Genomic DNA, 23,251 nt, shown 5'->3' with positions numbered 1-23,251 from the left:
GCGTTTACTAACAATCTGGCTCCTCCCACTCCCGCCCCGCAAGTCCAGGGATGCCATTGGAGAGTAAAGAAGAGGGGGCGGGCATTGGCGTGGGCTCATCCTACCCGAGGCCCCGGGACCTAAAGCCCTGGGGCTCCAGTCAGGTTGTCCTCCTCTTTGCCTGTTCTAGTAACAACTAAGATGAGGCGGTCAGAGTGATTTTGGAAAGCTAGATTGTTTGGCCCTCCCATACCTGTGCTGCAGAGACCTCAGGATTAGCACCTTGTGGTTTTTGGCAGGGCGGTGCTAGCAGTTGAATCAGGTTCATAAAGGGGCAGCCCCCAGCCTAGCTGAGGAGAGGGGCGGAGCGCTGTGGGGTTGTTAGCCAAAATGGCGGTGGCGGTGGCGGCTGCGGCGGCGAGAATCTGGGGCTCAAGTCGAGGCTTGGGCCAGGCTGGCCTCCTCCTGCGGCGGTCTGGGGCTCGCGGCCTGGCTAGATCTGTGAGTACCTGGGGAAGTTTTCTCTGAGGGAAAATAGGGATGTCAACACCGTCTTCCCATGTGGGGGTCTGTGCAGGGAGTGAAGAGGGGACCGTCACAGAAGGGACAGGGGCTGAGAGAACTACTCGGAGAGGACACTCGGGAAGGACTTCCACTTCCTCAGGAGAGAAGTGAGGCAGCTCCTTCGTGGGCCCGGAGGGAGGGAGACAATTTGGGGAGAGGGAGGGGATTCCTTTTTAGTTGCTGCTCATCCCCGCGGGAGGCCGCGTGGACCCGGGACACGGGAGGAAGGCGAAACATTTCCTCGGAGGCATTGGAGAGTGAAACTGCCCAAGGGAGAGACTTTCTTCTTGGTAAAGATTCCCTCTCCCCCTTCAAAAAGGAGAAAAAAAGAGAAAGGGTTTTCCGGCGCGGGCTTTTAAAGTGTCCTGCTTTTCTTTGTTCCTTTACTGCTGTTCTGATTTTAAAATGAATTGCGTAACAAAGTCGTTTGATCTTGTGTCCCGGATCGAATGTCAGAAAAAGGACCTGTCTGTTTCGGTCATTCAGCAGAGGAGATAACGTATAAAAATTTGTTGAGGAAAAGAGCTAGAGAGGTCCAGGCGGAGCAGCACCCTGTCGACATTTCTGAGTAACATTTGAGAAATGCCTAGTTCTTTTTTTTTTTTTTTTTTTTTTAAAGATTTTATTTATTTGAGAGCGAGCGAGATAGGGAGGTTGGGAGAGCATGAGCTGTGTTGAGTGGCAGAGAGAGAGAGAGAGAGAGAGAGAAGCAGACTCCCTGCTGAGCAAAGAGCCGGGTTTGGGGCTTGATTCTAGGACTCCGGCAAGACCTGATTGGAAGGCAGCTGCTTAAGGGAAGGCAGATGTTTAACCGAATGAGCCACCCAGGTGCCCCCAAGAAATGCTTAATTCTTATCAAAAGGGTCGGAATCCTCTTGGGTTGATGCTGCTAACTGTAAGTTCACACAGCAGAAGTCTAGCTGGAAGTTTGATTAGAGGGAGAGAGGCACTGGGCTGTGGAAGAGCCATGAACTTAAATTTCACACACCAGAGAGAATGGTATTTCGGAAGGTGAGTTCATATCCCTGCTGCTTTCCAGCTATGTGGTCTTGGGCAAAGGACTGCTCCTCTGGACCTCTACAGAGGGGTGCATTTTCCTCTTTTTAAAATGCTAACTGACTACCTTGTAGGGTTGTAGTAAAATTAAAGAAATGTAAAGTGAGAACTGGACCTGATATTTGATAAGGGCAATAGGAATGTTGGTCACTGTTGAAAGTAAGGGTGGAGGGAAGGGACAGAAACTGACCTTGGAGATCAGAAGAAAAAAGGAGGTGACCTTGGCAGGACCTGGATTGGTGAAGGCCCTTGAAAGGAAAACTGTCCAGATCTTCTGGGGTTGAGTCTGGCCCTCCGATCCCTAATCCTTTAGGAGAGTAAGGTAGACTCTGTAGGAGGACACTCTATATAAGGAGAGAAGCAGGGGAGGAGAGTGAAGAGGGTGGGCCTGGCATAAGGAGAGCGGACATAGATAGGAAAAGGAGACACTTGAAGCAGGTAATTCTGGAAAGATTTCTGGAGGAGGCTGGGGGTGGGGCAGCTTCCTGTGTTTGGGCTGTTCTTTGTGGCTGTTTTTGGAGCAAGCAGATCCTGATCCTAGTCCCAAGAGTCCATTGGCTGGGCCTGTGGGGCGGGAGGTGGGTAAGGCAGAAAGCAGGGAAAGGTCATTTATGGCAGATTAAATCTGCTTCATTCCAGGCTCAGACTCCCTGCTGCTTTTCCCTCTTGACTCTCCTTCATTTTTTTGGTGGGTGATGTGAATGAAAGGGAGATTTTTTTGGAGGGAGTCTTTCATAGTACTTATGTTTTATTTGTGCATTTAAAATTTTATTTATTTATTTATTTGACAGAGAGAGGACACAAGCAGAGGAAGCAGCAGGCAGAGGGAGAGGGAGAAACAGGCTCTCCACAGAGCAGGGAGCCTGATGCAGTCCCAGGACCCTGGGACCATAACCTGAGCCAAAGGCAGCTTCTCTCTCTCCCTCTCTCTCTCTCTTTTTTAAAAGATTTAATTAATTAATTTATTTGACAGAGATCACAAGCAGGCAGAGATAGAGGAGGAAGCAGGTTCCCTGGTGAGCAGGGAGCCCGATTCGGGGCTGGATCCCAGAACCCTGGGATTATGACCCAAGTCGAAGGCAGAGGCTTTAACCCACTGAGCCACTCAGGGGCCCCCTGAAGGCAGCTTCTTAATCAACTGAGCAGCTCAGGAGTCCCTATTTGTGTATTTTTAAGTTTATATATTTGTATAGTCCTTGCTTGCTTTTCCCCACTTTTATTACTCTCACTTATTTTTATTTTTTTATTTTTTCAATTTTTAAAGTAATCTCTATACCCAATGTGGCTCTCGAGCTCACAACCCAGAAATCATGAGTTGAATGCTCTACCCACTAAACAGCCTGGAGTCCCTCTCCCACTTGTATTTTCTAAGATTAAAAAGGAGACCATTTTTGAGAGAAGGGAAAGAGTAGTGGGATTTAGTCAAACAATATTTTTTTTTTTTTAAGATTTTATTTATTTATTTGACAGAGAGAAATCACAAGTAGATGGAGAGGCAGGCAGAGAGAGAGAGAGAGAGGGAAGCAGGCTCCCTGCCGAGCAGAGAGCCCGATGCGGGACTCGATCCCAGGATCCTGAGATCATGACCTGAGCCGAAGGCAGCGGCTTAACCCACTGAGCCACCCAGGCGCCCCATAGTCAAACAATATTTTAAACAATTTTTTTGTTGTTGTTTATTTGCCAGAGAGAGAGACACAGAGAGAAGGAGCACAAGCAGAGGGAGTGGGAAAGGGAGAAGTAGGCTTCCCCCTGAGCAGGGAGCCTGACTGGGGGCTTGATCCCAGGACCCTGGGATCATGACCTGAGCTGGAGGCAGACAATTGATTGAGCCACCCAGGCGCCTTCTAGTCAAAGAAGATTGCAGACTAGGATCTGTCCGCTAGAACATTCTGCAGTAGTGATGGTGTGTTTTTGTGCTAGGTGTGTGCTGCCCAGTATAGTAGCTACTTGACTACACTTGGGTACTGAGCTCTCAGTGTGATCAGTATGGCCCAGGAACTGAAGTTTTCATTTTATTTAATTTTAATCAGTTTAAATAGCCGCAGGTGGCTGGTGGCTGCCATATTGGATGGTGGTGCAGGGCCAAGTGCAGAGATCCTGCTTTGGGGGAGGGTGGAGGGGCTGTGTTGCACCTGACAGGTGGGTGGTTGGGGGAAAGGCTCGGGCTGCCTGACTTCATCTCTGCCTGCTTGCCTCTCTTTTCCACGTTCCTGTTGCTCAGGAGGTGTTCGTCTGATTCCCCTGCTTCCGGGCAGGTGATAGCAGACATTTCAGTGCTCAGGGAGAAGAGGAGAAAGGAAACTTAATTGTCAGGGAGTCCTGAGCTGGTTTCTCAGCCAACACTCCAAGAACCAAGAGGGATCCCAGCCAAGTCACTTTACTTCTGTGAGCCTAGCAGGTGGGGTGACTTGAGTCCCTCCTCTGGGAGGGAGGAAACACCTAGAGCTCGCTCTTTGTGGATCATCAGTGATGTTGTTTCTCTGACTGTCGGGAGCTGAGTCCTCTGTATCGTGAAGGCCACAGAACACAGGGGCTCTGGCAAGCATGATGCGGCCCGGGGCACTGCTAGCGGGAAGTCCCAGCGCCCCATGTGCCATCTCCAGGCGGCGGTGCCCAGTGTGCGTGGAGGCACGAATGGAGATGGGCATCGCTTATCTCCTCACTGTATGGGTCCATTGCCCTCTTGACGGGTGGCTTGAGGTCCAAGGCCTCATTTTTCACATCAGGAAACACTTAGGAGTTACGTCACCAACTCAGTCCGTCATTCCGTCTAATACAGCCACACTGCAAGGTACTGGCAGTTTTCTTCTGTCATGAGTGGGGAAACTGAGGCCTGGGGAGGTGAGGTCTGAACTTGGCCTTCTGGACCGTAAAGCCCAGTGTCTCTCCATAGTACCAGGCTGCTAGGAGAAGCAATAGGGCTTCAGTTCAAGTCTTGCAACATCGTCCTTGGTCTGGTCTTGGGGGTCTGGTCTCGGCGTGTAACAGCAGCTTCTGCTTGGGGCCTTAGGGGCTGATGAGAAACTAGTGGGGGGCACCCCAGCCCCCATCACGCCCTTCCCTCCCTGCCCTTCAGCCCCTTGGGCCCCTTTGCCCTCCCTTGAATGAGCTCCTTCTACCTGGAGGCCTTTGTGGGAATATGATACTTTAGGTGTCAGCTGACCAGCCGCTTCCTGGGAGAAGCGTTCCTGACCAGTGTCCATCTGTAAAACGGGGACATCGGCGGCACTTCTCTCAGAGAGACATGAAGATGAAAGCAAATGGTTCTTAGGAGGCACTTGTCCTGAGTACTCGGTAGGATCTCAAGAAGTGGGGAGGCTACAGTTTTTCTCCAGGGACAGTAAGTCTGGGGCTGTCAGAAAGGGTGTCCTCCCTCGGGACTTCCCGCTAGCAGTGCCCCGGGCCACATCATGCTTGCCAGAGCCCCTGTGTTCTGTGGCCTTCACGGTACAGAGGACTCAGCCCGCTGGCAGCATCCACAGAACTGTCCACGGCCAGACCCCCCTTTCTCTCTAGCGCTCCTTGGGCAGCTCTGTACACCACGTTGTCATGATCTCCCTGCCCTGGGGCAAATCACTCCCCTCCCCAACCAGCCCCCAGACCTGAAGTGAGAGGATCCTGCCATCTCCATGGGTTCAGAGAAGGTGGGGAAGTGCATGGTATCAGCTCTCCTTCCTAATGTGTTGCAGCCTCATTCATTCTCTGCTCTCTCCACTCACCTTGGCCTTGCTGGTTGCTGGGGACTGGTGCCTTCCTCCCCCAGCTTCTGCCTGCCTCGCCCCTGCTGGTTCAGCAGGCCTCGGTGTAACTCCCCCTTCTCCAGAAAGCTTTCCCTCATGTTCCCTCTGATGCTGGTCACAGAAGATCCCCCTAGAGCCATCTTCCCCTGCACGTGTGGAGTAGCAGTTCTCGTCCTTTCCACAAGGGGACACTGGTTCAGGGAGACCTGATGGCGTTGCTGGATAGAACAGAGCCCCGACCAAGCCTTTTAGCACTGGAGTCCCTTCTCCTCCCCCTCCTAGTGGGCGTCCACCTGGCACCTGCTGCAGCCTGTAACCCTCGTGTTGGGTGTTGGTCACCTGGCCACCCCTCTCCTCTTCAACCAGTTTAGGGCCCAGTGGGGTGCCATTCAGTAGCTTCGGGCTGCGGGGAGTCTTAATTAACCTTGGGGAGTGGCTCCACAGGGGGCCTGGCACCGAGTACCTGCTGGGCCATGCAACCCTCCAGGGCAGGCCTCTGTTTCCTGTGTGGCTGGAGCCAGGCTTTGTGCGGCCATTGTAAGCTGCCGGCCACCACCTCGGCAAACTATCCCCTCCTCCCCACAGTCAGAAGAAAAAGAGGGTGGAGTCGCATCCTTCCTTAGGCCATTCTACACTCCTCCCCCGGGGGGACATTTCCTCTGGGCTGGCCACTCACCCAGTCAGCACAGTAGCCTTGGGGTCTGCACCCCAGTGTCACAGGCCCAGGAAGGAAGTTCTCCCCCTCCGCCCCGCAAGGCAAGGCCAGTGTGGGGTGTGCCAGGGTGCCCCGGTGGCCGCTGCTCAGCCACCAGAGGCAGGCAGAGCCCTGTCCTGACAGCCCAGTCTGTTCTCAGCCCTGTAACCTCGTCCTCTGCCCCCTGCCAGCCCCGAACCCCCAGCCGGCCTGTTCCACCACCTGCTGTTACTGTCCAGGGTGCCCTGCTGCCAGACCTTCTCCCCAGCTTTTCCTTGTCCTCTTCCCGAAGGGCCAGCCATTTTCTGTTTCCCATTTCATACCCTTCCGAGGTTTTGGGGTGGTTTTCCTTTCTACCAAGTTTTGAGCTCATGAATGCATCCCATCCATGTGCTTTGTGTCCCTCATGTCAGGAACTTTCTGTTTCAGCCCTGTGTAGCCGTTCTACACATGAGGAAATTCGTGGGCACAGGGCGTTTTGCAAAGAGCCACGTGGTGAGATCAGATTCTGGCACCCACATCAGTCGGGCTCCAAGGCCAGCAACCCCACACACTCATCCCTCTGTCCCTTTGGTAATGGCCTGCCGAGTGCCTGCTGTGAGAATCGAGCCCAACACGCTCCCTGCCCTCCCTGAGCTTGTGATCTGTGTGGGAGGTAGACACAGACTGCCGATCCTGGGGGTGGGGGGGACAGAAAGTTCTGGCCAGTGTGGGTGCTCAGGAGGGGGGTGTGGGGGTGGCCGGAGTTCAGTGGCTTCCCTCACAAGCAGGGGAAGTCTGCTGCTGTGGTTACGCCTGGACCTGCCCTGCCGTGGGGAGTGTCGTTTCCTTTATTTCCTCACAGCCATAGACGCAGATAAAAGCCCCCGTGCTCACGCTTCCCCCTGGATCCTTGGCTGCTCTGCCAGGCAATTCAAGGAGGGGGAGTGGGGTGCACACCTGAGCACTTGAGGGGTGTTGGGGAGCCAGCCAGTTGCTTGTTGAGTTCCTCCCGGAGGCAAAGCCGTGATCCCCATAGATGGGCAGGCAGAAGCTGGGTCAGCCATGGCAGCTGGGGGGACGAGCAGGGCTTTGGGGTCTGCTTCTCAGCCCGGCCTGCTTTGGAAGCTGACTGACCTGTTTGTAGCTGTGGTGCAGGTGATGTTACCCCCAGTATCTCTGCTTCCTCCCTCCTCAGGCCAGAGCAGGCAGGCTGAGGACCCAGTGATATTGTGGGTGCAGAGCTCCACTGGCAGCTGGCCAGGCTTGCTTAAGGCGAGCACTGGCAGTGCTGAGACCAGGTCAAGGCTGAGAAATGGGGTTGGCACCCAGAGGCTGCCCAGTGGACTTTTCCTGGGTTTTCTCTGCCAGCAGAGGGGGTGCCATGCCCGCCAACCCCCAGGGCTTCTCTAGCCATCCAACTTCTTCCAGTTTTCACAAGTGACATTCCATCCTTCGCTTTCTGTCTTTGGCATGTTCTGTGACCCCGGCCTCCGGGGCTCCTTCCCTGACCCCCAGCTTCCCTCTCACTCTCAGGTTGCTTCCTTAGGAAGCCTGGCTCCTTCCCACTCTCCCATGCTTAAGGCTTCTCTTGGGCAAGAATGGATCAGCCCCAGCCTCAGTTGCACTTGCTTGGCCGCCAGCTTCCTCCCTGGGCAGCAGTGACAGATGTCTTACTTCTCTTAGGTCCCCAGAACCCGGCTCAGGGCTTGGAACAAAGCAGGTGCTCAAATATTTGTTGAAGGAGTCCATCTGGGCCTAGAGGGGTGGGGGTTGGGACAGGAGCATAGAGACCATCGAAGCATGGAAGCTTGCTGGGGGAAGAGGGGAACAGACGTTCAATAAAGAGATGGATGCAGCCGTGTGGTGGTGGCAGAAGTGACCGTTGACATTTCCTGAGCGTTTGCCCTATGACTTCCAAGTACTCTGTTAACCAGTTTTGTGTGCAGGATGTTGTTCAAGCCTCACGACCCTTCCATGAGGTGGTTTCCCTTTTACAGATGAGAAAGGGGCCCCTGGCAGAGGGGAAGTCACTCTCCTCTGATCACCTAGTAAGGGATTTGAACCCAGGCAGGCTGACACCTAAAACCCCAGAGACTTCCTCGATCCTGGGTGTCCACCCTGGTTGTGTGGGGGCAGTGAAGAGCCCATCCGGCCGGCTGGAGGGTACTGAGGGTGGGTGAGCCTGCGGTGGCAGTGGGTGACGGTGAATGGGGGTATCTGGTCAGACTGGAGAGGCTTTGAATGCCAGGGTGAGGCATCGGGGCTTCAGACAGAGCAACTCCTGGTTCTTGAGCCGACTGACTGCTGCTCTGCAGGTGTTTAATCTTTACAGCCGCCTTTTGCAATAGATGGTATCTGCCCCTCAGTTTTACAGATGAGGAGACACAGAGGAGTTCTGGTGACTTGCCCAAGGTCACACATCAAGAAAGCGGTGGAGCTGCGATCCGTACTCAGTGTGTCAGGCCACAGGGCCCACTGGGGTCCAGGGGCTTAACTACCAGGCCATACTGCCTGCTGCCCTGAGGTCAAGCCAGGAAAGCCTCTGCTTCTCCTGACATGAGCACCCCCGCCCCCACCCTCCTGTCTCCCCAGCTCCCCCAGAGACAGGAGCAGCAGCACTTCCCGTCCCTGGATGACAAGCCCCAGTTCCCGGGGGCCTCGGCGGAGTTCATAGACAAGCTAGAATTCATCCAGCCCAATGTCATCTCTGGGATCCCCGTCTACCGTGTCATGGACCGGCAGGGCCAGATTATCAACCCCAGCGAGGATCCCCACGTGAGAGGCCCTCTCCTTCCCCTACTGTGTCTCCCATGCCTGGGCTCCTTGTCTGTCTCCTCTCTGGTCCCAACTGCCCCGTGTCTGTCTGCTCCGCCCGCAGCTGCCCCAGGAGAAGGTGCTCAAGCTGTACAGGAGCATGACTCTGCTCAATACCATGGACCGCATCCTCTACGAGTCCCAGCGCCAGGTGCGTGCGCTGGGCCTGGGGAGGGGGGTTCCTTAGGTCGCCCTCCCTGTGTTCGAGCCAGAAGATGACTCCCAAGGTGGGGGGGTTGGAGGTCCTTTGTCTTGGTGTCCTCAGAGTCCTTGAGGTTCTCAAGGATAGAGAACATTGGAGGAGAAGTATGGGACGGGTGCTGCCTGAGGGCGGAAGCATGGATCAGATCCTCCCGTGTTCCTGGCTGGGGGCGTGTCTGTGCTGGGGATGATCCGGCAGGAAGACCTGACAGGCTTTCCCTTGGGGAGCTCCCAGTCCTGAGAAACCAGGGTGCCACTCTGTGCTTCTGGGCGCCTGCGTCACACAGACTGTGAGCCTCAGCTGTGTTTGTGGTCGTGGACAGAGACCTCGTCAGAGCAGTGTCAACAAAGAGGCAATTTATGGACTCAGGTAACTTCACTTTCAGAGGGTCCTGTTTCAGATGTGGCCGGATCCCAGGAGCTCAGTGTAATCAGACTTGTTTCTCTCACCGGGTGTCTTTTCCATGCTCTCAGCTTCCTGCATCTGGCAGGTCTAGGCTCAAGGACAAGTGGCGGAGAGAGGATCAGGGCACAGGCTCCAGGGCAGGACTTTACAACCCAAGTCTTCATTCTGCCATTTTGTAGCTGTGCCCTGGGGGAGTCACTTCATTTGTCAGGTCTTCCCGTTGCCTTAAGGACTGCCAGTGGCATATGTTGTGGCCTTAGGAAGAACGACATTGGTGTTTAGCCAGCATGCTGTAAATACTAGCTATCATAATCCTGCCAAGCTCACAACCTTTTTGCTTAGCAGCGGAAAGAGAATGTTTGTTTCCTGAGGTTCCAACAAAGGCCAGGGCTAATGCTCGTGGTCTGAACTTTGGTCACAGACCCTGCCTTCAGCCAGCCCTTGGCCAGGAGAACCATGTGCCATCCCTAGGATCCAAGAGAGCAGAATCCATCCCTAGAATCCATTCCTCCCAGGGCCCAGGGTTCCTGTGGGAAAGGTGGGATGAATGTTGGGCAGTGGGCCCTTGGGTGCCTGCGGCACCTGCTGGGACAGGAGTAGGGATGGGCCTGAGAATCAAGCCCCCAGGCCATCCTGTGGACTAAAGCATGAAACTCCCTGGCCTATGAGACAGGACACTACCTCTGGGTTTTCCAACTTAGGGTTGTACTTCCACCCCAAAACTTGCCCAGAAACTTCCCTTGGCTCCTGTACCCCACAGGGGCAGGCCTGGCCTTTCCTCTTCCCCTATCCCCCATTCCCCTGTGGCCTGGGCTCTCTGGGCTCTCTGCAGCCTTACCGCCAAGGCTGGGCCACCCCTCCCCCGCTCTCAACATGCCTGGGCTCCTCCCTGCCTGAGTTGGCTGTGCAGACGGGAGCTTTGGAATCTGAGAGATGCGAGTCTGGTCACAGCGGGGACTTTGGGCAGCGATTTTGCCTGCCTTTGCCTCAGTTTCTTCGGTATGCTAAAAAGTGGGGATAGCAAGGTAGGGGTAGGAATTCTGTGAGGCCCAGCGCACAAAGCGCCTTGTCCCCTGGCTGAGGAGGCCAGTAGGATCAGAGCAGACCTCAGTAAGATCCACTCCTGTGTCAAGGCTCAGCTTATATTAGCCAGGCTTCTGCTCAGCTGTAAGTAACAGACCTCCCCCAGGTGCCCCCCAAATCCTAACAGAAACCAATGCAGTCGCTTAAACAGACAGATTAGGAGGGCTTTTAATCTTGCATAGAGGAAATCTGAAAATGGGGTGGGGCCAGTATGGTGGCCTCACGATGTCACTGGATACCCAGCTTCGGCTTCTAGCCTCGAGGGTCCTTCATGAGCCAAATGGCCACCGGAGCTACCTTCATCATGCCGCATTCCAGGCAGTAAGTGGAAGGAAGGTGGCAGGTCAGACATGGCATGTCCCAGCTATCTCCTCATGCCCACTGTTCTAGAGCTTTGCAGGCAATCCCACCCAGTAGCGTCTGAGACACTGCATGTGGTGCTCCCAGCTGCAAGGAGGCTGAAATGTGGTCTTTCCTTGTGGGCAGCTGGTGCCTGTGGAATGCAATCTCGGTTAGCAAGCACAAAGAGGGGTAGGATACTGGGTAGGTGACCAGTGACCTCTGCCTTGAGCTCGGTCCGGTTTCCTGGGTAGGAGGCCTCTCCAGCTCCTCCCCACACCACCCTTGACAGCCCTCCCAGGCCTCTAGCACCCAGCATCAGCCCATGTGGCTGTGGGAGGTCAATTAACTTTTAATTGGCTCCCAACTTAGAGGAAAGCTTTATTCATCTAGTTCTCCCACCATGACAGCCTGAGCTGCAGAACACATGAGGACTGGGCAGGGGGCATCCCTCAGATACTGACCGGAGCTCTCTCACTTTACATGTGGTGCCGGGGAGCTTAGTTCTGGCTGTGTGCCAGGGGTGCCGCAGATACCCGGCCAGACTTCACATCTTAACCCCAGATCTACTTGGCTTCTTGCCTTGGCTGTCCCACACCAAGTTTAGCCTGTCCAGACTTGACCTCGGCATCTTCCTCTCTCGGGCTATTTCTCAGTGGAGGGTGCCACCATTCACCCATCTGCCCAAGCTGGAGACCTGCATCTCCTCCCTGTCTCCATTCTCCCCCTCGCATCACTTTCTCCTATCTACTTTACTTTGTCCCTCCCTGTTTAGTTAAAAATCGATTCTGCTGCTCAGCACCACGTCAGGAGCCTAGATTTCCTGCATTTCTGCTTCACCATCGTGGGCGAGTTGGCTTTCATCCCACAGGTGTTGCCTCATTTTCGCAAGATGGCTGCCACAGGTCCAGCCTCCCAGCAGTGTGCCAGGCAGAAGAAGGGCTGGGGCCAGCAACACTCATCTCTTTTATCAGGAAAGCCAGAGAAGTCTCTGGCTGGAACTGTGTCTGTGGCCACCTCTGGCTATAAGGGAGATTTGGAGAATGTTTGGCTTTTCCAGGCTCTAGAGTTGGGGGGCTCAGAAGAAGGGAGTCGGCCAGGGTGTCAGTGTGGGCAGGGTCTGCCGCTCCTTGGCACTTTGACTCTGCTTAAGCCTCTCCCCTCCACTTCTCTGCCTGCCTCCTGCCGTGACCAGGCCCAGCTACCACCCCTCTTGCCTGGTGGGCTGCACTCAGTCCTGCCACCACCATCCATTTCCCACATGATAGCCAGAGAGCTGTTCCTGAACTGTTGCTCTGGGAAGAGCTGTGGGCGCAGTTCTCAAGGTAAAGTCCTGTTGTGTCATTCACGGCCTTACTGGGCACTGCCTCTCCGCCTGGTCTGTCCCCACCCCTCCCACTTTCTGTCCCAGCCATTCTGGCCTCGTGGCCTTAACTGTTATTTCTCCTTGGAAACCTGCATCTCCCCCAGCTTTGCCCGGCTCAGGCATTTCTCCCTGCTGCCCCTCTGTGGTGGGCTGCACACACACGTCGGCCTCCTGCAGAGCCCCGGCAGAGTCCCGGCGCTCTGCCTCTCACCAATCTGGCAGTTCCTCTGGGAAGGTGGGAACCCCAGCCTGGCCTGGCCCAGGAAGTGTGTCTGGGGATGAATGAAGTCTCCAGAAGCTGGGCAGTTATCTGGATGGTTGCCTGTCATTGCCCAGCATAATGGAGCCTGGGCCCCCGGGCCCTCCTGCACCCCCAGGGCCGGATCTCCTTCTACATGACCAACTATGGCGAGGAGGGGACGCATGTGGGGAGTGCAGCGGCGCTAGACAACACGGATCTGGTGTTTGGCCAGTACCGGGAGGCAGGTACGTCTGCCGTGTTGGTGGCCTGCGTCTGTGGTCCCCATGGAGACAGGTCAGGCCCTGTCCCTCTGGGTGGTTAGGGGAGGCCCGTGTTAGCTACCCTGGCTGCTCTTCTAGGAGCAGCTTGATGTCAGGGAGGATTAAAGGACTGCAGGGAGAGCTTTCTGAGCAAAAAAGGGCCAAGCCAGGTCCAGGGGTGTGTGGCGGCAGGCTTCCTCCGTCTGGAGGCCAGGCAGGGAGGCTTATAGAGAAGAGCCTATGCTTGGGCCTCTCTGTGCTCTGCCGGCTGCCACTGTCAAGTTCGGGTCAAATTGCTTCCCTTCTGTGAGCCTCTGCTCTGTGATCTCCAACACAGAACTGCTGATGGCACTGTGACCCCTGCCTGGCGAGTGCTGGCAGCATGCAGTCAGGGCAGGCCTGGCCTCAGGGGCCCCACATGGGGACCCCCGTCCAGAGTGTAGGGCTCCCCTGGCCTCTCTGGGCTCTGTGTCCTTCAGGGAGCAGAGCAAACAGGAGGCCCTGGCAGTGGCAACCCAGACTGGCCCCTTCTGAGTGAGGGAGTGACAGAACGAGAGGTGTGAAGCAGGTCGATGAGCATGGAGGAGTGACTGGGTAAGGGCTGTGGAGGGGAGTCACGGGGCAGGGGACACAAAGCCCGCAGCACAGGGTCTGGCACCGGTGGGGGTGGGGGACTCTCACCTGGGACAGCTCTTCAGCAGCGGGCAGGCTGGCTGGGCAGGCAGTGTGGCATTCCCATCTGCTCCTGTCCCTGTCCCCCACGCTCTCCAGGTACAGAAGTCCTGTGTATTGGGTATCCCCAGACACTGAGCTGTGGGCCCCCGCCAGATTTGCTGAGCACCTCCCACCTCCCGCTTGTTTTTGCTGAAGGGGCCTCTCTGGTGAGGGCTCCAGGTGGGATGAGCAAGGGGCTTGGAGCTGTGGGCAGCCACTGGGCTCTCCACACATGGGATGGGGGGCTGGCCCTGGGTGCCCTGCAGGAAGGAGCCCTACCGCGCCGAAGCCCCCCGCAGAAGGCAGCCTGTGTCTGGGCAGCCGCGAGGGGTGGGAGTCACGGAGACCTGTGGCCGGCCTCGCTGGGGCGGCTGCTCCCCTCTCTCAGTCCCCGTCTTTGGGGTGCGGAGAACAAGGGTGCTCGGAGCAGTAGCCAGACCCCCTCCCAGCTGAGCCCTTCCAGGCCCCGGTGCTGTGCTAAGTGCTGGACCTGCTTTTGCCTGCCCTGATCCATGGGAAGGAGCCTCTCAACAGCTACGTTTCCTGTCTGAGCCAGGCGGCAGGCAGCCCAGAAGGTTCTGGCCCAGTGTGCAGGCCACGAGCCTCCTGAGGGGTGGAGCCCTCTGTGGTGCTGCCCACGCAGGGCGGTTCGGTGTAAACCAAGGATGTAAGTGGCCTGCTGGCCGTAGCACTGGCAGGAAGGGACCCTCATCAGGGAGCTCACGGGCAGCACGTTCCCACCTAGAGCAGTTGTTGCCGTGGGGCCTGTGGTTTTCCGGGGCGTCGCAGGCCCACCTGGCCCCAGGATTCCTGGCTCTGCCCGTGGCTTCTCGCGCTGTGAAGAAGGCCCCTGACATGGCCCTCAATCCCACACTGACCCGGACACCCCATCTTTGGTCTGTGTTATGTACCACGTGGCCACCCTGTGAGTATGTGTGGGTGACAGGAAACCCCACGTCTAGTTCTATGGAAGGCGAAGGCTGCCGTCCCGCCCAGCACCCCCACCCCGACTGCCACTTCAGGTGTGTGCTTGGGACCTGACTGTCTGGGCAGTGCTCACAGTGGGCGGGGTGTCTTGGCCGTGGCACCCTGTTAGCTGGTAAACACCCCCCCAGCCCCGCTGCAGCCCCAGTCATGAAGGGTGAGCTCTGTGTGGCCCCCCACACCCCACCCACTGCCTTACGGTGTGACCTCGAGCCGGCTCTGGGAGCTCTCCTACCTCAGTTTCCCTATCTGTAAATGGGGAGAATAATGCTCCCTCAGGGGTCGTGAGGATTAAGTTAATCTCTGGAAGGTGCTCCGAAGAAAGGTGCCCGGCCCCAAGCGTTGTATCCATATTGCAGTCCTTCAGGGAGCGTGGGCACAGCCGGCACAAAATGTGGCTGGTGTGCAGTGGGACCCTGATTACATCATCACGTGAAGGAATAGTTCCCCAGTGAAGGAAGAGGTCTGGAAATGCCTGCACCAGCCAGCTGCTGCCCTACAGTGCTCAGGTTCTGGGTGCTTCCGCGCATGTCCTTGAACCCCCAGCGTGGCCCCTCGGCTGTGGGTGTGACGATCGTCCTCCAACGAGAGCGGGTCATTGCTCATTCCAGGACCACCTTGACCTCGTCCTGTCCAACTCAGCAGGCCAGGCGCCCTTCACCCAGAGTGCTTCCATGTGGTGGAGAGGTTTGGTTGGAAGAGAGGATAGTACAGCCGTGAACACATTCAAATATCATCTCTCTAGTTCAGAAATTGTGGGCTAGCGGCCTGTACTTTTACTTGGTTCATGTAATGATTTTGGAAGTAAGGTATGAGTTGAAACATCAATAGTTTCTCATTTAAAAAAAAAAAAAAGATTTTGCCTTCTTTTGAAAAGCCAAGCCATGAGCCATCGGGCGTCTCGGAGCAGCTGGGATGTTTGGAACAAGGCCTCCCTTTCGGGATAGGCCCGAGCTCTGTGGTCTGCCCCACCCCCTCTGAGCCTCTGAATCTGCCTCCCCTTCCCTACTCCAATTCCCTTCTGGACCCACTGGAACGTGGAACCCAGGTGGCAGGGGCCTTGCCCTGGGACGGCCAGGGGTCGCTCTGACTCCGCGCCAGCGGCAGGCTCACGCGCACCCCGCCTCCCCTGGCCTGCAGGTGTGCTCATGTACCGAGACTACCCCCTGGAGCTTTTCATGGCCCAGTGCTACGGCAACGTGAGCGACCTGGGCAAGGGCCGCCAGATGCCCGTGCACTATGGCTGCAGGGAGCGCCACTTCGTCACCATCTCGTCTCCGCTGGCCACACAGATCCCGCAGGGTGAGGACTCGTCCCGGGCTTGGGGCTCGAACACCAGTGTCCTCCCCGGTGTGGCCCAGCCCTTCTCCTTCCCTGCCCTTCTGGGGGCTCCCGGGGAAAGGGGTGCCAGTCTCGAGACTTTCCAAGCACAGACCCTTCTCATCTGGGAGTCTCCAAAGGAGGGCTCTGGTTTGGCAGGCTGGGGCTGGAATGACCATGCTCTCGTTTCCTGACCTGCCGGTCCCATCGGTCCGCTCACCGACATGGCGACTGCGCGCGACTGAGCGAGAACCAGCTTTTTGCAAAGGGTACCTGGGCAGAGCTGAGTTCCTGCCCCCAACCCTGCTCTCCCTCAGTCCTCGGAGTCTGAATCTACTGAAGCTTACTCTGGCCAGCCCAGTCCCTAGAGCAGCGAGAGTCACTTTGCTCAAAAGTGACCGCTTAGGGAGCAGAGCCCTTGGGCCAGGCCCACACCCACATGGCATAGAGACCCCGGAACCTGCCCTCCCTCCCTGCCTGTGGTTCAGTCATGGGCCAGCTGGGCTCCGGCTGTCTCTGACTCCGGGTGGCTGAGAGACATGTGTTGCTATGTCCATGGGGCTGAGCGGTGGGATGGTCGCTGGCCCATCCGTGTGCCTTAGCTCACTTAGCTCCAGGTGCCTGGAATAAGGCACCGTTGGCACCTCTGAGGTGGGAGGCGGGCGGCGGGCAGGGCAGCTTTGTGAGAGGAGGTGGCATGTTCCCTGAGGGTAGGTGGGATTTCCAGAAGGCTGGGCCCTGGCCCCTTACCCTCCGTTTGAGTGACTGTTAGGCCTCTTGGCTGGCAGACATTGGAATCCCTGCTATGTGGGCACTGTGCTGGGCGCAGTGAGCAAGAGACAGACGCCTCAGTCCTCCGTGTGGGGGACACAGGCAGGAAGCACGCAGGGGGAGCACGGGGAGCAGATGGGGTGGGAGCAGTCCTGCAGGGATGGAGAGGGAGTTTCAGTGATGGAGGAAGGTAGGGGGTTGTGTCACAGGTGACATTTCTTACAGACCAGAAGGAGCTAGGGAGGGTGCCATGTGGGGTTGAGGCAAGTGCGTGCTAGATGGCTTGAGGGTTGGGAGCCCGTGGCAGGTGTGGAACCAGGGCGGGAAGCCAGGAGGGGCTCGGTGGTGGCGGGGGAAGGCTGTGGATCCAGGGGAGGCTGAGAGCAGTGGGAGCCTTGGGGGAGAGAGGTGCCAGGCCGGAATGGCAGCCTGGTTCACATTTTAACCATTTTAACTGGCCTCTGGCTGTCCCCGGGCAACGGGTGGGGGCGGGAGGAACAGGAGGCCAGTGAGGAGGCTGCTGGGAGCTCCGGCAAGGTGACCGGGTGAGCAGACAGACGGGAAGGAGGCCTGGAGACACGGGGTCAGATTCTGGCAGAGTTTTGAGGGTGGAAGAGGTGAGGGGAGCAGCTGGAGTTAGGGGAGTCACCATTGGCCGGGGGGGGGGCAAGAGCGGGGCGGGGGCGCTGGAGTGAGAGGACAGAGCGGTGGGGGACTGCTCCTGCTCACTGCCTCCCCCGCCCCTGCAGCGGTGGGGGCAGCCTATGCGGCCAAGCGGGCCAACGCCAACAGGGTTGTCATCTGCTACTTCGGGGAAGGGGCTGCCAGCGAGGGGGACGCACACGCCGGCTTCAACTTTGCCGCTACCCTCGAGTGCCCCATCATCTTCTTCTGCCGGAACAATGGCTATGCCATCTCCACGCCTACCTCAGAGCAGTACCGCGGGGACGGCATTGGTAGGGGCCCAGTGGGCTGCTCCCCAGTCTGCGTGCTTGCCCTTCAACCCCCGCAGTCCTTTCCCTGCCCTGTCTGCAGCAGGGGGTCGCAGGAACACTGCCTTGCCTGCTCCCTCTCCCTCCTCCCTCTTCTCTGCTCATTGTCCTCATCTGCGCCCCCCCCCCCCCATGCCCAACCTGCCTCTGTCCCTGACCTGCCTTTCTGTCCCCACAGCTGCTCGAGGCCCGGGCTACGGCATCTTATCCATACGCGTGGATGGCAATGATGTATTTGCTGTATACAATGCCACCAAGGAGGCCCGGCGGCGGGCTGTGGCCGAGAACCAGCCCTTCCTCATTGAGGCCATGACCTACAGGTGCCTGCCTCCCCCATTCCCCCTGTGGCCTTGACCCCATCTTCCCTGCATGGGTCACTGTCCCCAGAATATGACCCCAGAATAGGACCCCATCCCTTTTATTGGATACTCACGTTGGATCCCCTTTGTGGCCTCTATTCCATTGCTACTCCTTCTCCCCTAGTCTTTGCCCTCCCTCCTAACCCACTGCAGGGGGCTCCTGCCTGACTCTGGGCCCCCTCTGCCTGCAGGATCGGGCACCACAGCACTAGTGATGACAGCTCAGCCTACCGCTCGGTGGACGAGGTCAACTACTGGGACAAGCAGGACCACCCCATCTCCCGGCTGCGCCACTACCTACAGAGCCGGGGCTGGTGGGATGACGAGCAGGAGAAGGCCTGGAGGAAGCAGTCCCGTAAGAAGGTGGGGGCCTCAGGGGGCGTGGTCCCGCACAGTGTGTGGTGGAAAAGCCTGGAAGGACTGGGGGCACACGGAGCTGGGAGACCTGGGCATAGCCCAGCAGGGTCTCACTGCCGCCTGCAGTGCCAGGCTGCCTGGGCACGCGCCTTTGCCGGGTCCTAGCTGCGTCTTCGGCAGGGACATGCAGAGATCCTCGTCGGGGGCTGTGCGAGTGGTAGTTGCCTTAATCTATGTGCAGTGAGTGTCCCACTCCTCAGCCTGGAGCTGGGGCAGTGCACCCTGTGGGAAGAGCTGTCCTGGGCTCGGGCCCTCCTTCTGGGCCTCAGTTTCCTCACATCTGAATGGCTGCTGCCTGGTCCCACCCCACCAATCCCTGCATTTAATGCAGTGCCAGACCGCGCGGGGCACGATGGGCCTGGCTGGAGGTGCTGACGACGTGGATCCTCTCACCCCTGCCCATCCTCTTTTCTGTGCCCAGATGGGAACCCCGGCTGGGGTCCCACGGGTGCGGGGTTGGGGACCAGCTGCGTGCCTACTGTCCCCCCCCCCTCCCCCAGGTGATGGAGGCCTTCGAGCAGGCTGAGCGGAAGCTGAAGCCCAGCCCTAGCCTGCTCTTCTCCGACGTGTACCAGGAGATGCCCACCCAGCTCCGCAAGCAGCAGGAGGCCCTGGCCCGGCACCTCCAGACCTATGGGGAGCACTACCCTCTGGACCACTTTGAGAAGTGAGGCCTGCTCATCCCCGACCCCCACCTCAACCACCCTGAGGGGCAGCCCCACTCTGGGAGGCCCAGGGAGCAGCAGGGTACCATCCTCCTCCTGCAGTCTGCTCCCTCCACACTACTGGGGCCAGGCTCCAGCCCCCATCCCCCACTCCTCTAGGCTGTTACCTGGTGGGGCTCAGAACCCCTCCTCTCCTGTTACAGTGCCTTCTCCCGGGGGGCTGGGCTGGGCCGGCCGGGGAGCCTTTAGGACTAGAAGCCCCTTGGGGTGGGCTTGGTGGGTCAGCCTGTGAAGTTACTTCCTCAATGAGAAGGCGTCAGCAGGTGGCCAATAAACTCTCTTGGCTCGTACCCCTTGCTGGTCTGTTTCCTGGACGTTGGGAGGTGGGAGGAGAGCCTGGACTGGCTGGTTTTGGATCACCCGTCGTTTCACAGACCCCCCCCCCCCCACCCAGATAAAGAAGTCCAGGCCGTTGAGACATGTACTTCCCCCGGAAACTCTAGCAAGCTGGAGGATGGTGGCAGGGCTGGCGGGGGGGGGGGTGGTCCTCCCAAGTCAGTCTCCTGTTCTCCCTTAGGTGGGACAAGGCTGCTGTTCAGCAAAGTGACTAGGAGGTCACCAGAGCTGGCCCTACCCAGTAAGTGGGGGGAGGGTGTCCACTGTGAAGGCGGGTGCAGCTGCACTCACTCTGTCAACTCCTCCGGGGCCCCACGGGCGGGCACAAAGATGACTCCAGGTCTCAGAGTGGGGGGTGGGGGTGCATATTTTTCAAAAATAAGAAGTAATAAAAACAGTCTATCACCTCCTGCTGCCCAGCCCCCTTGCCTGGGAGGATCAAGGAGGGACTCAGGTAGTCACAATTCTAGGGTTTCTCTCTCCCACGGAGGCCCGGGAGAGGTGATGTCCAGGTCCGCCCTCCTCCCTCTCCCCAGCACCCCCACAGCTCAGCACTGGAACTGGGGGTCCTGTAGCTGCTTCCAGAGCCGAATGCTGTTTTGGGGGCTGAGGGGCTGCACCAACAGCAAGTCCCGGAAGGTGCAGGGGTCGGCTGTTTGGTCTGCTGGCCAGGCTGTGCGGAAGCCTTTGTGATCCCTGGGGGCCAGGCCCAGGGCACGGAAGCACAGGCCTGTGTAGACGTCATCGAAGGGGAAGGGGGCCACACGGGCCGCCGCCTGCAGCAGCCAGGGGGCCAGGCGCCCGGCGATGACATAGCCACCCCCACTTGCATAGGCTGGGTAGTGACCTTTAAAGAAGGATTGGGGCACATAGAAGGGCCCTCTAGGCTTCCGGAGGGGCTTGGCCTGGGTGAAGACCTCCCCCAGGTAGAGGCCTTGGGCCCAGCTGGGCGGCAGGCCCCGCAGGTGCTCCAGGAGGGCGGGTGTGCGCACAAAGGCGTCATCTGAAGCCTGTAGCACGAAGCTGACGCCCGGGCAGTGCTCGCCCAGCCAGGCCAGCAGCAGCAAGTCTTTGAGTGTCCGATTGAAGGGGACGTCGAGGAAGTCCCAGAGCAGCAGGTCACTGTAGCGGTGGTTCTCCCAGGCCACCAGTGAGCTCAGGTCAGGCCCCCCTTCACCCTCGGGAGACCCCAGCAGGAAGAGCAGCCGGACTCCTGGAGCCGGGCCGCCCCACGTCTCCCTCACGGCCTGCCGTTCCGCAAAGCGCCCCGGTTCCGACTTCACAGCCAGCAGCAGGTAGGGGACATCGGTGCCTGAGCAGCTGGCCACTTGGCCACTGCCACTCCCAGGCCGCCAGGGTGGGAAGCTCCGGCAGGCTGCCGACAGCAGGAAGCGGCGGAGGCTCTTAGGGTAGGACTTGAAGTCTGGGATTTCGGCAGCCGCGGCGGCCCCCCAAGCCTGGCAGCCCCCTGCCTCTGCACTGTCCCCACCGGGCAGGGACCCCAACCGCCACTGCTGCTGGTTCCAGTAAGCCGAGGGCAGCGGGCCAGTGTGGCCCAGACGGGCAGAGAGGTTAGCCGGCAGGGTGGGCTCAGGGCTGGCAGGTGTGGGGCCTGGTCGGGTGTCTTGGGGTCCCTGGTAGGCTTTGCTGAGCCGAGACTCGGATGTCCACTCGATGTACACCTTGAGGCCCAGGAGCGTGAGCAGCGCTGACAGGCAGAGAAGGCACTTGGGGCAGCGCATGACCCAGCCCAGGGAAGGGGTGGCCACGGGAGCTGCAAAGGAGCCACAGAGGCCTTTGGGGTGCAGGGATGGGCGCCAGCAGTCCCTGCCGGCGCCTGTAACCGCTTCTCTCAGCCCCAGCCCCTAAACTGGCTCCCTGCCCAGGACCCAGCTCTTCCCTATTCCTGGAGCTCGGAACACTGTTCAGTTCTTCCGACTTGCTGCTTCTTCTGCCCGGCCCAGCCCATTCCACGGACCTATTCCGCAGCCCCACCCCAGGGACCAGGGCCTTGGCCATTCCAGCCCCCCTTCATCTCCTCACCGAGAGTCAGAATCGTAGGGTCCATCCTTTCACCTTCTAGAGCCCAGCTTCCCTCCTCCCAACAATCCTCACCCCAGGGAAAGGGGGCCAGAGACCTGCTCCCTCCTCTTTACCTCTGGGTTCAGCTCCCGCCCGCGCGCGGCGTCTGGGGGCCTCCGGTCAGGCCCTCCCTCGCTCGCTCCCTTCTGCCCCTGCCGAGCGGCGGTGCTGTAGTCGGAGCCCAGCCCAGCCAGTCCGGAGGGGCGGGGAGGGGCGGGGAGGGAGGCTGCCAGGGCCCCAGGGGCCGGGAGGGGCTGGGGCGGGGCCGAGGGAGGAGGGACGGGAGGGGGTGGGAGAGGAGGCCAGGAGGCCGACCTGAGGGATGGGGCTCTGGCGTGTTGGGGCTGGTTTTTTGGTGAGACAGCGGAAAGGTGCAGGGGTGGCCAGAGACACAGACAGGGGACCCAGTGAAGCGTGGCAGGGAGAGCCAGGGGCCTGGGAGAGTCTGAGGGAGGGTAAGGCTGAGGGGCCAGGCCCGATTCTGGGGTGGGCAGTATGGTGAGGTGGCCCAGGGACAGGCAGAGTCCTAAAGTGGCAGAGCTGGGCGGGGAGGTTGGGGGGGCGGGAGGGGGAGCCGGGCTGGCGCCACGCTGAGGAGGCGGTGGTGAATGTGCTGAGGGGATGGGTGGGCAGTGCCAGAGCTGGTCGTGGCCGTGGCAGTCAGGGTGGGGGTGGGGAAGGGGCTGGTGGAGAGGAGAGATGGATGGGGTTGGGGGAGACCTCTGGGGCAGGCAGGGGAAGGGAGAGGAGGGACGGAGGGTGAAGAGAGGGCTGCAGGGAGAGAGGGAGAGGAGTGGTGTGGAGTTGGGGCAATGCCCGTGCCTGTGCCCGTGCCCCTTCCCGGAGGAGAGAGAAGTTAGAGGCAGATGGGGGACCTGTGGAGCCAGAGCCAGGGTAGAGCAGGAAGGGACAAGATGGAAGGGGTGGGGGAGGGCGGTGCCAAGCTGGAGGCTAGTGGAGGGAGGCCTCAAGCTGAACTGACCTCCCCACCCCCTCTGCCCCCTTTGGTGCCTGGTGTTTGCTTGGGGGTGGGGATCCATCCCTTCCCCGGCCTCCCCCAACCCCAGCCCATCTAGGCCTCTGGGACAGGAGAGGATGTCAGAGAGGGTGTCGTCAGGTATCTGCATCCCTGCCCCCATCCTGCTGGGGTGGTATCAGCTGTTTGGGGAGGTGGGCAGGCGGTACCTCCTTATCCCCGACCTCTTGGTATCTTGGGGTGGGACCAGGGGCCCCACTGAGCCGGGCCTGACCCCCTTCGCTCCATCCTGGGTTGGGAGGACTGTCTGGACCATCTCATCCTTGGTACCTTGTCTGTCAGCAGCAGCTGATTTATCTGTCCAGAGCTGACTTCCAACCCCCGAGTCTGAGTGATGGAGCCCATGGGAGCAGCTGGAGGAAGAGCGTGCAGTGTGTGTGTTGGGTGTTAATGCACCAGAAGTGAGGGGGCAGAGCCGGCTAGGGGCCCGGGGTGGGACCCTCAGCACCCGGGAGGGGTCTCCCACCCTCCCCCTCCTGCTTCCACCCTGGAGCTCACCTGGCTCCTCTCACTTCTCCCAGGGGTGCCAACACTGCTCCTCTGGGGGGTGGTTGGAAATCTCAGGGTACAGGTTGGGTTGCTACGGGCATCAGCCTGGGTCCAATCAGGAGGTGAAACCACCGGGCAACTGGAACAGGGACAGCCCATCATCGCGAAGGACCCGAGAGGTGCCTTCTTGTGGAACAGTTGGGGGTGGAAGTGCATCTCCCTCGGGAGCCACTCAGTCCATCACTGACCTTGCTGAGCTCTGGGTGCCCCCTCTGGATTCTGCCAGGGTGGCTCCGCTCCT

General features: G+C 58.8%; 2 protein-coding genes across 5 annotated transcripts; one reads left to right on the top strand and one right to left on the bottom strand.

Annotated features, from left to right (window-relative positions):
- Nucleotides 1–335: 335 nt before the first annotated feature.
- Nucleotides 336–19,297, top strand: BCKDHA (branched chain keto acid dehydrogenase E1 subunit alpha). 4 transcript variants are annotated; one of them, XM_059382535.1, is made up of 9 exons: nt 337–480; nt 8,608–8,790; nt 8,894–8,980; nt 12,602–12,710; nt 15,564–15,725; nt 17,264–17,470; nt 17,685–17,826; nt 18,057–18,228; nt 18,783–19,297. In XM_059382535.1, exons 1-9 carry the CDS (start codon nt 370–372, stop codon nt 18,951–18,953), a joined length of 1,344 nt encoding a protein of 447 aa, XP_059238518.1. In that variant the 5' UTR covers nt 337–369; the 3' UTR covers nt 18,954–19,297. The 4 variants fall into 4 exon arrangements, with proteins under 4 accessions (XP_059238519.1, XP_059238518.1, XP_059238520.1 ...); XM_059382536.1 differs by lacking the exon at nt 15,564–15,725 and having other exon boundaries at nt 336–480; XM_059382537.1 differs by lacking the exon at nt 8,608–8,790.
- Nucleotides 19,298–19,686: 389 nt separating this feature from the next.
- On the bottom strand, nt 19,687–21,624 carry B3GNT8 (UDP-GlcNAc:betaGal beta-1,3-N-acetylglucosaminyltransferase 8). Its single transcript, XM_059382539.1, has 2 exons — nt 21,500–21,624; nt 19,687–21,117 (listed from the first exon to the last, which is right to left on the bottom strand). Exon 2 carries the CDS (start codon nt 21,083–21,085, stop codon nt 19,892–19,894), a length of 1,194 nt encoding a protein of 397 aa, XP_059238522.1. The 5' UTR covers nt 21,086–21,117; nt 21,500–21,624; the 3' UTR covers nt 19,687–19,891.
- Between the last annotated feature and the right edge of the window lie 1,627 nt (nt 21,625–23,251).

This window comes from Mustela nigripes, chromosome 17 (genome assembly GCF_022355385.1).
Source record: "Mustela nigripes isolate SB6536 chromosome 17, MUSNIG.SB6536, whole genome shotgun sequence".
Lineage (NCBI taxonomy): Eukaryota > Metazoa > Chordata > Mammalia > Carnivora > Mustelidae > Mustela > Mustela nigripes.
The sequence above is the reverse complement of the archived record's forward strand: the minus strand, read 5'-3'. Positions and strand labels throughout refer to the sequence as shown.

What these genes read in the sequence shown, in the direction of transcription:
- BCKDHA (XM_059382535.1), top strand. Translation starts at nt 370, where the DNA reads ATGGCGGTGGCGGTGGCGGCTGCGGCGGCGAGAATCTGGGGCTCAAGT. An exon ending in CTCGCGGCCTGGCTAGATCT is followed by an intron (nt 481 to 8,607) that starts GTGAGTACCTGG and finishes CTGTCTCCCCAG; the next exon opens with CTCCCCCAGAGACAGGAGCA. An exon ending in GGAAGCAGTCCCGTAAGAAG is followed by an intron (nt 18,229 to 18,782) that starts GTGGGGGCCTCA and finishes CCCCTCCCCCAG; the next exon opens with GTGATGGAGGCCTTCGAGCA.
- B3GNT8 (XM_059382539.1), bottom strand. Translation starts at nt 21,085, where the DNA reads ATGCGCTGCCCCAAGTGCCTTCTCTGCCTGTCAGCGCTGCTCACGCTC.